Source organism: Uloborus diversus, chromosome 8 (assembly GCF_026930045.1).
Source record: "Uloborus diversus isolate 005 chromosome 8, Udiv.v.3.1, whole genome shotgun sequence".
NCBI classification, from domain to species: domain Eukaryota; kingdom Metazoa; phylum Arthropoda; class Arachnida; order Araneae; family Uloboridae; genus Uloborus; species Uloborus diversus.
Genome location: NC_072738.1, coordinates 156,440,903 through 156,454,914, shown reverse-complemented (window position 1 = coordinate 156,454,914; position 14,012 = coordinate 156,440,903). Strand labels below are relative to the sequence as shown.

The window sequence follows — 14,012 nt, the reverse complement described above, 5'->3', positions numbered from 1 at the left end:
CCTTTTTACTGAACTCCAGCTTAATCAAGACATTTCTTTGAATTTTATGTTGCCTGTTTTTCTATTTCTGTGTACAGATTAAGAAATATTAAACTTTTTCGTAAGATAATGAAAATACTGTACATCCTATTCTGTTTTCTGTCCGACCGTTTGTAAAACCTGTTAATTTCTAAAAAATATACCTTGTTTATTCGAGATTTGTGACGTGTGGGTTTGCAGAAAATAATTCACATCAAAGCCTTTTAGCTAGAGTAGTTTCTTCTGTACAATCTACAAATATTGGGAAAATCAGACATGATATGACTTAGTCAAGATAATTTGAGTTATTTATTGACCAGTTAAAGAAAAAAGTTAACTATATTTATTTAAAATCTTTGAAGCATTTTGTTAATGACGTTAAGAGTTAAGAAATACTATTTAAGTTAAAAATTCATTTTTTATGTCCATTGTCTGTAGTAAGAACAAATAAAAATTAATTTAAATTGTGAAAGTATTTAAATTAATTAATTTTTTTAAAAACTTCTACAAAAGTTTTAAAAAACCCAAAAGTGGGCTAAATAATGGGTTTTTTAAATGGGTTTTTCAAAAAAAAACCATTGGGTCCATCCGGCCAACCCTGTGAGCGGGAGATGGGAAACCTCTTAAGGAAGCCTAGAGTGCGAAACAAACTAGTAGCTAAGATAGAATCAGCACAGACCAGACGAGTGACCGAAGCAATGGTTCGGTTCAACTCGAAGATTGAACGCTAGGCATGGTATATTCAGTAAATGACTTCCTTTTACTCCAATCATTTCTCATTATTGGCAGTTTTAATATGATTCAATAGTTTACTCCTTAAATATCACCAACAGTGGCCAAATTGAAACCAGATTTTAAAAAAAAAATTAAAAATCGCCAAATTTGTCGCCAAGTGTCCGCCAAATTATAAAACTACTTGAGTTTACATCGAAATTTACAATGATTTCCCCCCAAAAAGGGGCAAAAGATCCCCTTTGGAGCATACAAATGCAACCAAAAAAAGGTGCACACTGGACCCCATTAGCAATCTACCTACCAAATTTCAACTTTCTAGGACATTCCGTTCTTGAGTTATGCAACATATATATTCACATACGTACATACAGACGTCATGAGAAAACTCGTTGTAATTAACTCGGGAATCGTCAAAATGGATATTTCGGGTGTCTGCACGTTCCTAGGCACATATCCACGTGTGGTCGAGTTGAAAAAAAAATCAACATTCATTTGGGGGTGAGCAAAATGGAAATTAAAGCCGATTTTTGGGTGAATTTTTTCGCGAATACAATACTTCCTTTTTTGTAAAAGGAAGTTAAAAACAGATGGGCACAGTAGGCCTTGGTCCCCATGGGCTATTGTGCCATTAGATTTTTTTTTTTTTTTTGAACTTTTAATTGCTGCTTACAGGGAAGGTACTAATTTTGGTCTAATTTTGAAAAATGCTTTTAATTTTCTTCTTTTCTAGGAACTTTTGAGAACTCTGCTATTATGAAGTGGGTTGAGGAGTTAAAATCTATGCGGACTGCTAGTTCTGTGCAAAATACAGATAAAAAGTAAAATATGTAGTATTGTTCCAGTTTTATTTTTGTTGTTTTAATGTATGTGTTTTTTTTTCTTTGGTTCAATCAATTAATAAAGAATTTTTTTAGCCCCAGTATTTTATTATTTCACATGCAATTTTCCTAAATAGTAAAGTTTTCAAATGAAATTAATGAAGGATATTTTTATTTTTTCATAACCTTAACAAATCGTCATCTTACCCCAGTACTGGGGCAAGATGACAGCATTGAAAAAGGTTGGACATAATTTAACTTTTGAATATGTTACATGTTTTTAGAAAAAATAACTATGTTTTTACATCTTACAAAGTATCAAATTAAGCATGACGTTTATTCATGGTAATGCACAGCATTTAAGCTATGTTACTCATAAATACTAAAAAGAAACGTTCTATCATGACTGTATTTCTGGCAGAGCTTATTTAAACATGAATAAAAGTTATAACGTGGCAGCGGTAAACAATCGGAGCTTCAGTACCAACCAAAAAAAAATGGCTATTTCAGCGTCTCTATGCTGTTGCTGAACGAATAGCCGATAGGAGAGCCAGTTGATGCTGCTTCCTTGTGGAAAACGGAAAAAATAAGACATTCGTCATCTGGCCGGGCTCATCATCTTGCCCGACGTCACTTGGCTCATTTTAAATCTTGGGGATCAATTTTCATTTTGTTCATTGCGGCCATGTTTGGTCAAAGCTACATACAAATTACTTGTTTGGCAATATCATATGTTAATAACGAATAAATACCTTTGCGCTGAAAATTCAAATAATCAGTAATCCAACGTTATAAAGCACAGCAAAAAAGAACTTTGAATGAGAACACACCTAGTTTGTCATGAACTAGTGCAAAAAAGTACAGAGCAGTCTTTCAATTTAATGGATAGCTTGCTAAATGTCGCCAGAAGCGCCAAATTAGTCTCCAACTTGATGATATATTGCCAAATTGGAAATTAAAATATTGCTAATTTATCGCCTTTCGTTATCTCCGAACCATTCAACATTCAAGAGGGGTTGAGTAAAATGAAAATTTAGAATCTGAGCAAAATAGTTTTCGCAATTACAACGCTTTCATTATTATGTAAAAGGAAGTACAAAGTAAGTCGCCTGGTTGAAATATGAGGATTTCTTGTTCCTGTTGCATGTAATCGCTTTCTCTATTGGTTTAAAAGAACTGTGCTTATATCTTATTAGAAGAGACATTTGCAGCTTTCCACGGAGTTCGCGAAATCTCTTCTTTAATCCACCATCGGACTTAGGAGAAAGCTTATTGCTATTTGTGAAACATCATTGGATGCCGAAAATCTGCCCTCTATTCTATTTAAAGAGCCGCAGTCTTGTTTATCAGGCTTCACTACTTTTCTCTATGTCTTGCTGTATGTCTGTCCCCATGTTTCATATTATACGTATTTGTTTATGTTCAGCTGTCTGAATCTCTGCTTAACACAACCTTTCAACAGTTCCAATGTTTCATCTCTTTATGAGAATTTTTTCGTTCTGTTTTAAGCAACTTTAAAAATTAATGATAACAATAATCTCGGCAATTTGCCTTGTTTTATAGTATCTAATATGCTACAAGGCACATTTTAACTCAAGTCAGAATGGAGTTTGCATTCCAAACGGAAGGAAACCTTTGACTGGTACTCTTCAGTACCAGTCACAATCGAACCCACAATCTCCAGCATGCACTACACTGTGATGAACTTAATATTGTGGGACCTCAGTAATGCGTAGTCTTTGTTATCATATGCAAAAACAGGCACAGTGTTTAGCACTCATCCCTTTGAAATTGATAGAGCGAATGTTCCAGTATTATATGCAGCGCCTGATTACCGAATACCCCAACAGGGTCGTGGCTTGGCGCACCTGCTTTTTAAGGGCTCCTAAATGACTAAAATAGGTTTTACCATAGATAAAATTTTTTTATTCAACTTCTAAGGTTTGACTACATGTGGCCTCGAAAAAGCGTTTAACCCAAGGCCTAAACAGGTAAATCGGGCTCTGCCAGAATAAAGTCTGAAATATGTTATTTAACATTAGTACTTGCGGGGAAATTTTAAACACTTGTAAATCTTGGTCAAGCGGGTGGTTTTGCTTCAAAAAAAATTGATATGAAAGAATCTTGACGTAAGACATACGCAAAGAACTGAGGAGTTTACTTTTAAAACGGATCATAGGGTCATTCCATGTCAAGTGATCTAATATTTGAGATTTATTCACTCACATTTTTGGATTTCTTTGAAATTTGGCTTATTGACTGTGCCCTTCAAGGTTATCAAAAGTTTAAAATTTTTCGATTTTTATCTCTTTTATTTTTTTATTTATGAGACTTGGATTTTTGGAAAAACCCTTTTTTTTCATGGATGCTTTAACATAAAATGGACGATAACTCAGCACCAAATACAGATGGAAAGATTTAGTAAAAAACATTGTAAAGTACATTAGTTGCTGTTTAATATGCTATGTGACGTGACTAATGTGAAAAGTTTCATTTTTAAAAATTTAAATTTCTCAAAACATACAAGGAATTTTTTTTTTTTAAACTTCCCAAAAAACTTTGTATTTTATCTTTATCTGTGCAAATTTCAAGTTTGGATTCCAATGAGATCACATTTCATGAATTTTTGAATAAAATTTGACTTGAGAAATAATGAGATTTTTCAGATTATACTTAGTTAAATATGGGATTCTCTTTTCACCCCTCTGTATCTCAGGCCCATGAAGACCCCCGGAGTTGATTTTTGGTACACTCAATCTCTAGTGGCCCCTGACGCTGTAAACGAAAATACAATCCCCTGGACCATCAGGGGGAGGATGTATTAAAGTTATAAAATCGCTGTTCAAAAAAGTTTTCGCTTTCTTTGACAGGGCTACAGCCCAGACGAAAAAAGGAATCGAGCTGAAATTTCGCACACACATTCCTTGTGCCCTACTGATATGCCATTTGACCCCCTCTCCCCTCGGTTTTACCCCCCAAATTGTACCTTCCCGAGGTTCTATCACAGCCCCCGGGGGGCTACGGTAATGATTTTTTGTATACATATTCTTGGGGGGCCATTGAGTACATATACAAAAACTCAACCCCCAGGGACATCATGGTGCCGGAGTAATTGAAGTTTGAAAATCACTAATTTTCCTTAAATTCTTATGTACTTACTCTCAGCTCATAGGGTTTGTTTATCTCGGACTGCAATTGCAAGGTTAGAACAGATCTAACAGTTATTCCAAAGTTGTCTTATTAAATGAAATTCAATCAAGACTTAAACATATCCAACAGTTGCAACTAGACGTTAAATCGCGGATATCACAAATTTGCCACAGTGACTGCGCATGCGCGCAGACTTAGCTCGTTGGGCTTTCTGTTTTCAGATTCTATGTTTGTTTATACTTAAGCACAAATTGATGAATGAGATTAGAATGCTGTCCCCCCCCCCCCCCCCCCCCCCCAAGTTTTGCCGATACGAAATTTCCTTCCCCCTGTTTTTCAGTTTTGATATATTTATGGAGGGAAGAAATTTAAAATGTCGGCGCAAAACTGGGGTTAAACCATTATAATATTTTACGTGACAAATTATGTGAAACTGTACGCATATGAATACGGCACATATAACTTTTTAATTGAAAGTGAAAACTAGCACTTTTTTATTGATTTGCTTATTTTCTAAATTAATGGATTTTTCACAAACAACGCATAATGAATTGAAAATATGTGAAATACGTGTGTGGATATCCGTGCTTTGCAGTAATTTGTTAGCTGAAAAAAATTTTGAAATTAATTTAAGCAAGACTTTTAATGAGCTTAGTCCGCGCGCAATATGCGCATTCGCTATGGCAAATTTTGGATATCCACGATTTGACATCGAGTAAAGTTGTATAGATCTTCTGACACATTCAAATTTAAAATATTTAATGGCTTAGTTTTTTTTTTTTGCTTGGTGATAACATGCGTTATTTCGTTTTTTAAATGAACTTTTAAAGAAAACTAGGTATTAAACAAGACAAAGACTTCTATCAAGAAAAAGATAAATCACCAAACAATTAAAATTATCCCATAAAACGTAAAGTAATCCACGATTTAAGAAAAATTGTAATTAAACAAAAAGTGAAAAGCTAGATTAAAATAGCCCTCAAGCTGTAAAACATTTTAAAAAACCTTCATGAAAATGTTGAATAATCTGTCAAATAAAGAAACTGTAATAGAATTTATTGCGAAGTTGTAAAATACTCGAAAACAATATAATTTGAAATATAGTATTTTATTATCCAAGAAGTTTTCTTTGCAACAGAGAGGATAAAAGAATTGCAATAAAATTTAAACCACCCAATTCTCGCAAAATGAACATAGAATCTTATTAGTCAGAAAATAACTTGACGTAAAATTAGGCTAGCCATTATTGTTCCTTAAAAACACAAAACAGCGTTGTTTCAATTGAAAATTTTCTGACTTGAAGTTCTCAATTCTAAAAATACTGACAAAGTAATAATATCAATGCAAAAAGATTTGATATCTCATCAGAAACAACCCTGTTGTAAAAATTTCCCCACCAAGAAAACCTTTAACTTTTCCGCACAAAAAAGAAAACCTGCACCCAAAAACCCTCAACCATAAAAAGTTATGATATCTAGTTTGCCCGCCAAGTATCTGCCAAACTATCATCCTCCCTCTTCTCCTTTTTCATCACAGCTACTTCCATTAGAACCTCCTCCCACCTTCAACTCCTCAGAAATATGGATAGATCTTTTAAATTGTTTATCTTGTTTGGCCGGAAGCTTTTTGCTCACCAAGCCACCACTTCACTTTGAAAAGCTTACCCCCAAACAAGATAAACAATTTAAAGGATCTATCCATATTTCTGAGGAGTTGAAGGTAGGAGGAGGTTCTAATGGAAGTAGCTGTGATGAAAAAGGAGAAGAGGGAGGATGATAGTTTAGCAGATACTTGGCGGGCAAACTAGATATCATAACTTTTTATGGCTGAGGGTTTTTGGGTTTAGGATGCAGGTTTTCTTTTTTGTGCGGAAAAGTTAAAGGTTTTCTTGGCGGGGAAATTTTTACAACAGGGTTGTTTTTGATGAGATTAATAAAAATATTTCCGGGAACATGAATTGTTTTGCTGATGATGTCAAAGTTATGGGGAGTGTAGAAAATGAAGAACAAGCAAATCAGCTGCAAGAGGATCTAGATCATATTACGGGGTATGGCTGTTAATGTTGGGAAATGTCAAGTGCTACATTTAGGGCATGGAAATAAGTGTACAAAGTATTATTTGCAAGGTTCAGTCATTAGTCAGGCAGGCAAAGTTACTGATCTGGGGGTCTTAATAAGTCAGGATTTAAAGTTCAGTCAACAAGGCAGCATAGCTAGTAACAAAGCCAATAAGATTCTTGGGTTTATCAATAGATCTATTTCAAACAAATCTAAAGAAGTTCTTCTGCCTTTATATAGAAGTTTCGTAAGACCTCATTTGGAGTGTGCTGTTCAGTTTTGGTCTCCTTATCTTAAGAAAAATATTAATGTATTGGAAAGGGTTCAAAGGTGGGCTACAAGGCTAATAAATGGACTTTCTCACTTAGACTATGATTCCAGGCTTAGAAGGCTTAAAATGTACAGTCTTGAGCAAAGAAGAGACCGAGGGGACATGATTCAGTTGTTTAAATTTATTAAAATGAAAGATGTTACGGGGCTGAAGTTTAGCACTGAAAGCAGGACAAGGGGTCATTCTTTTAAGCTATTTAAATCTCAGGCTAACATGGATATTAGGAAAAATTATTATTATAGCAGGGTAGTGGAACCTTGGAACAGCTTACCGGAGGAGGTGGTAAATGAGCAAGAAAGTAGATAGTTTTAAGAAAGCCATTGATCTTCACTGGGGATTGTAAATTGACTAGGACCAGTCTAGCTGGGCCCAGAGCCTGTTGCTGGTTGTCACTTTTGTATTTGTATATTAAAAGGGCACACATCCAAATTTGAATTTTCTACTTCTAGTTCAAAAGTAGTTTACAAATAAGAAAGCGGAGAGAGGCACTGCCTGAGCATTTCTAATCAAGCATGATACCCGTCCGTATTAAGAGATAGCAGCACCTTACGGATATCTGACACAAAACACATCATTACTTTCTACACAGTTAGGTTACTAGTCAACTCGAAAAAATGAAACGTAACTGTGAGAAGCTACAGTTTCATTTCTCGATAAGCAGGGGTGTTCCCATAGGGCATACTCCAAATACGCCTTATTACTCTCAAACATTCTTTAGACTTATACCGTATATCCTCAATCTTCAAAAAGTTTCATCTAATTCAGATTCTATCATCACATTTTTAAATTTAATTAAAGCAATGAAATGATTTAGCTACCGGTTACAATTTTTACCAAGGGACCCTTATAAATTAAAGTTAATTTTTGAAACATAAGGAGAATTATTGCATAATTATAGAATAATATTAATATAATATAATATTAATAGAATTATTTTAATAAGAAACTTTAATTTTATCAGATTTTTTCTTCTCCAAGGATAACCCGAAACTCTATCACCCATATGTTATACCCTCAAGAATTTCTGGACTTAGGTTCACATTCACATATTGTGTATAATGGATTACTGGGAGTAGACCCTCAGAAAAATTGATGGGAACATCACTTTCGATAAGTACCACTTAAGATAAAAATGAGCTGATTTACTAACTGAGTGACGAATTCGAAAATGTGCCGACAGCTCAAATTTACGATTTTAAGCAGAGATAAAAAGCTTTCGACATTTTAAATGTGGATAAGGTCAGGGTTTCGCAAACTTTTTCGAGTCATGGCACCCTTTGACCAATTAGAATTTTCTCGCGGCCCCCTAGTCCGTCTCTATACTATAAGGTAAGTGCGCGAAATAAGGCCACACTAAAGTTCATAACCAAATATCTTGCTCATTTATGACTGAATTGGCACCAGATTTTGCATGTGCATCAGAAAAAATAAGTAAAACCAAATAAAATTTTGAATTTCACTTATGATTTTCAGCAGTTTTTACAAAAAAAAAAAGGCAAATTGGTCTCTTCAAGCAGGAGCTGAAGCTAAAAAAACGCCAAAACCGGGGTACTGTCGCAGGGGTGCCCTTCTAAGACCAAGGGCGCACCCCCTCCAAATAACGCGAAGCCCCCCCCCCCCCCAAAAAAAACGCAAGAGCTAAAAAGAGAAAAATTTCCCTTCAAAACACCCTCCCCCCTAAAGATTTGAATGGCGCGGTCTGTGCCACCCCCCCCCCCCTTGGTGAGCACCCTTGACTATCAAACTGGAAATTATTAAAAAAATTCTTTATTATCAAAAAACATATTCAACCCACATATTATAACTTCAAATACATTACCAAAAATTCTATGTTTACTTTTATGGAAAGGTGAACCATGGCCTTATAGACTGGCCCGCTATTTAAGCGATCAGAGGGTGTCAATTGCTCTCCCCCCCCCCCCCCACCCGTAAAATGAAATTTGGCATTTTTATACGTGCTTTCTTGTTTTTCCCGTACAAATTGTACTGAACACAAACGATTGCCCCCCCCCCCCACGGAAAATTTTGAAAGGACGGATTGCTTATCGGGCTACCATCTACGCTTCTGGATTATAAAATCACGGAAAAAAAAATGGCGGTACACAACGGCATTCTTCGTTTTGAATTCGTCAGCTATAGGCTTTACGAGGTACTCCTATGCTTGTAAGCTACAGTGAGTGAACCACGTAGAAACAAAACTACCGTAAAATAAGATCAGATAGCTTTGACACCTCTCTTTTGCAATAAATTGCTACACAGTTGACTGGTAATTAAAATCTGCTTGTTCAAAAAGGCTTAATCATCATTTCAGGCGTTTTAATAACAATAAAGTCATGATATAGCGAATCTTTACTATGCTACATCAAGAAATAGAATTACTTCATTGGTCTACATGGTCTTATTTGGTACACCCACCAAACATATATATATGGATACCACGGACACTTCGCGCCCCCCTTGCATCTTCCTATGGCACCCAGGGTGCCGCGGCACCCAGTTTGAGACCCCCTGGGATAAACTAGATAGTCGTAGCGATCTTACTCTACTTTCTCAATAGCAAAATCAAACCTGCTTTTTAAAACAAGCTATTTTACAATTTTGTTTTGAGATTTGTATTAAATTTGATGGAGACACCAAACTATTTACTTTTACATCTACTAAAAAATCGATATTTTTTAATATTTCTACAGAATGAAGGCATGTACCCATGTACGCGGGTAGACGCAATACTTCTTACATGAATAGTTTTTTAGATATTTCCTTAAACATATAAAAGTACAGTACACACAGAGAATTGGGTACTTTTTTGCTATAGGTACGTCACTTGGCTAGTTTTGAATATTTTTCATTTCGTTTATTGCTGTCATGTTTGGTCAAAATTGTATTGAAGTTACTTGTTTGGGGATGTTATACGTAATTTTGCTTTTTTTTTTTTTTTTCTATTTTTTAAATGAACTTTCAGGCATAACAAGCCTTTAGAAAGGACTAAAAGTTCTCTTAAAATGAGGATGAAAAAATGCACCAAATAATGAAAGAAACCAATTAAAATGTAGAATAAGCCGCCAAGTAAAAAAAAGGGATTAAATAACGTGAAAAGTTCAATATAATTATACCACAAACTGAATATTAAAAAAAAAAGAAAGAAATAAAAGTAAAATAGAAAACCTACTGTAAATATATCGTCGCCGTAGTGCAACAGTAAGATATCTTAGTACTATTTCTGGGATCAGATATTTTACTGTTGCTTTGATTCGATAACGTACATGGAGACTTTAATTAACATTAAAAGACCTATTGAAATGTTAAATCCGGAAAAAGAGGAGCAAACAACGCGACGATGTAATCGTTATTTTTCCATTTTCGCTAAGGCATAGAAAGTTAAAAGAAAGTCCCATAGTGAAGTGACGACAGTGTAATAGTCCTGGATCTGACAGCACTTCTGTAGGAAAGTTTGAGTAGGGAGAATTTTTTTTCAAAAATTCTTTGTATGTGTCCTAGAAAGTATTTTGAACTCGGGTGGACATCCGCCACCTGGTCACTTCTCCTGCTATGACGTCATCAAAGATGGGCCGCTCGATCACACAAAAGCTCATATTTATTTTAATACTTCACTTTTTTGCATGATTCTTGCACATTTTTATACTAATTTATATTAACTAGTTTACTTTTAAGTTACAGTGTTAAAGTTTTCCCGAAAAAGTAGTTTGAAAACAATTTATTTTATTGTTTTTTATTTATTTTCCTTTTTTAAATTCATTCTTTAAAATTATTTTTTCAACTGTCAGTAGTTGAATAACCGCATAAAATTATACTCAAAAACTATTTACGTAAAAAAATGTTTATTTGCCATTTTTACCTGGTGTGACTAATCAATCAGAATGTTTATTAGTCGCTCCACTTAGGTTTGCCGCTATAGGCGGCGCAGACGTAACATTCGAGCGCGTTGTTATTCTTCGATGCAGTTAGTTGGCAGCCATTGAATTATATAATGTGTTATGAGTGCAACAGAAGGTGGTTTTTGAAATGATGAAACGCTGTTAATCTGAATGATTCTTTTGTTCGTGATTTATCAAAATAAAATTGAGATATGGATATTATTAAATTGTCGAGAGTGTCAAAAGACAGCATAAGAGACCTTAAACCAGTTGAAAAGACTTGCATTATAGGTAATAAAAACGACAATAGTGTGATAAATACAGAAAATGGTCTTAAAAAATACAGGGCCGCTGCAAAATTGCGAAATGACTTAGTTACTAAGCGTTTGAACGCGTTAAGTGAGGAAGAGTTGTTGTACTGCCATATGAATAATGCTTATAAGCAATAGTGTCATAAGAAACCTCTTTTACAGCTTCAAAATGAGAAGGAAATATCAAAAGATGAAGATGACGGCATCATTACTGTTCAGTCGAATGTGCAGGAAAGTTTAAAGAAAGCTGGAAGGAAGCGTGCACGTCATCACAGTCCTCAAGCAGGAGGTATTCCTCATCAATTACAATTGTGTATCATCTGTAACCATGTACCACATTATCGCATTTGCGAGAAGACCAGAATAAGTGAGTATCGAGAGCTTAGGAGTTTTTAAAAGCCACATTATACTTGCAAGATGATGTTTTCACCCGCACTTGTAATTTGGAGAATGTATCAAGTGTTTTTGGCGCCGATCTTTTGTGCCATGACAATTGTATTTCTAGATATTTATTAAAGTACAAACAAAAACTTGAAGCAGATGACAAGAGTACACCTCCAGTTTCAGAAAAGGTGGCAGCCTTTTCGCTTATAGCTCATGACATCGAATCTGGACTGCATGAAGACTACAGATACACACTCAGTTAAATTCGAGACAAGTTTAATATGCGAAATGAGGGCATCAAAATCAGCAACAAGGAGCTTAAACTAATGCTGTGTGATTACTTTCAAAATGACATTACTTTCGCCAAACCTAAAGAGGCAAACAAACCGATTATGTTTTTTTCTGCGAATCTTCACACAGAAGAAGTAGCAGATGTCCTTAGAAGCTGCAATCCTGTAACAGAATGTACCATTCTACTAAGAGACGCATTGCAGGGGCTAGATTTTCGAGCTCAACGATAAATTTGGTGATGCGCAAGACCGTAAAAGCTCTTGGACTAAAAGTAAAATACCTGATGTTTTAATAAACTTTTTCAGTACATTATTTGACATAGATCCAAACTCCATGAAATAACTAGACAATGAACAAGAAGAGGAAGAAAGGAGGAAGTATTCTCAGAAGTGATATCTGAAGGCAAAAGCGTTATTACAAATAATGTACTATAACATGCATCGTGGAACTAAAAAAACTCCTTTACATATGATGATGGGCGAAGCAATACATCAGAAATGCAAAAATAAAACATTGATAACAAGCTTGAATCATCTCGGCTTCAGTGTCAGCTACAGTGAGGTCATTCGTCACCACCATAATCTTGCACAATATGCTCTTAAATAGTCTCCTACTGCAGTGCCAATGCTCAGTCATTTTAAGACTGATTTATATACGGTTGGCGCTTTCGATAACTTTGACCACGAAGAAACTACTTTATCCGGTATAGGAGGCTCTCATGACACTGTGTGCGTATTATTCTAAGATAAACAGCACGACATCAGTTAAACCATGCTTATCGGAAACTGGTATCACACGAGGTTTGAAAGCAATTCAAGAACTACTTCCATGCCAGAAGATACAATTGTATTTCAAACCGGCAAAACGTCCTGATCTTCCAAGAGATTATGAAGTTTCCTCAGATTTGTTTTGAATGGGTGAGAATGAAAAGAAGAAATACGAAAATTCAGACAAGTTATGGCAGTTTTTAAGAATTACACAACCTCTTTTACACAGCTCTGATGTTATTGCTGATTACGAGCATTGTAATCAAGAAGAAAACCTTGAACAGCTTGTCCCATCCTGGAGCGCTTTTAATGCACTTTGTACATACGAAAATATGCAGCAACAACAAGTCGGATTTCTACCAGTGATTCCAAACCGAGTAAATCAGCATGCTACAGTTAACACTGCTCTTTTGAATTTCAATAGTGTTCTTGACCAGTTAGATCAAAATTATTTACCAGTAACCTGTGACGAAGGTGTATACGCTATTACACGCGAAGTGCAACTTAGCAATCCAGATAAATTTTCAGATATTGTACTGGTGATGGGTGCATTCCATATGGCTAAAATTGTGCTATGTTGTTTAGGTAAATATCTTCGAGGAAGTGGAATATCCGATGTGTTTATTGAATGTTCAGTGTTTGGAGTAAATGTGTTACAATTGGTTTTACATGGAAAGAATTATGTGAGAGGTGTCAAGGGGATGTTCATGTTGGGAAAAACCATGTTCAAATTGCAGGTGAAATTTTTTTTGGAAGAACGTTCCATTGAGTCCTACGCTACAGAGTTTGAAAACTTACAGAACATTCAGCAGAATATTTCTCTGGCATGGGAAAAAAATCAGATCATATAGATGTAGATGGTAATGTGGAAAAACTCTTCTTGGACTTGAGGGGTTGTCAGCCGAGGAAGGAAAATGTCAGAGTAATTTTCGTACTGGGACAATTTTTGAAACTCGTCCAACTTCTCAGAAATTTGAATCGTTCAGATAGACAAGGTTCAAGTCTGACGATAAAACCTGTTTTATAGTCGACGTCATGAACTCTGTACGAAAGGTTATGACAAATGAAAGTAAAACCTTTGGTGGAGCTGTTTCAGCTTTTTCGTCATACATCGGGAGCATCACGAAGAAATGTGGAAGAATAGATTACATTTTTGACAGTTATCGCAAATTTTCTCCTAAAAAGTCTGAAAGGGTGCAAAGACAAGGTAGCAGCATCGTTATAGATGTGGTCAAAATCTCAGAAGATATTCCATTGCCTGTCCAACTCAGCAGC

The 14,012-nt window shown here is 35.3% G+C and overlaps 1 protein-coding gene across 1 annotated transcript in view; it reads left to right on the top strand.

The window, feature by feature from the left end:
• Positions 1-1,624, top strand: part of LOC129228069 (5'-deoxynucleotidase HDDC2-like) — a 33,571-nt gene extending 31,947 nt beyond the window's left edge. The window contains exon 7 of the mRNA XM_054862704.1: positions 1,484-1,624. Coding sequence (XP_054718679.1) covers positions 1,484-1,575 — 92 coding nt within the window. The 3' untranslated portion in view covers positions 1,576-1,624. The remainder of the gene's footprint in view (positions 1-1,483) is intronic.
• The last annotated feature ends 12,388 nt before the right edge of the window (positions 1,625-14,012 follow it).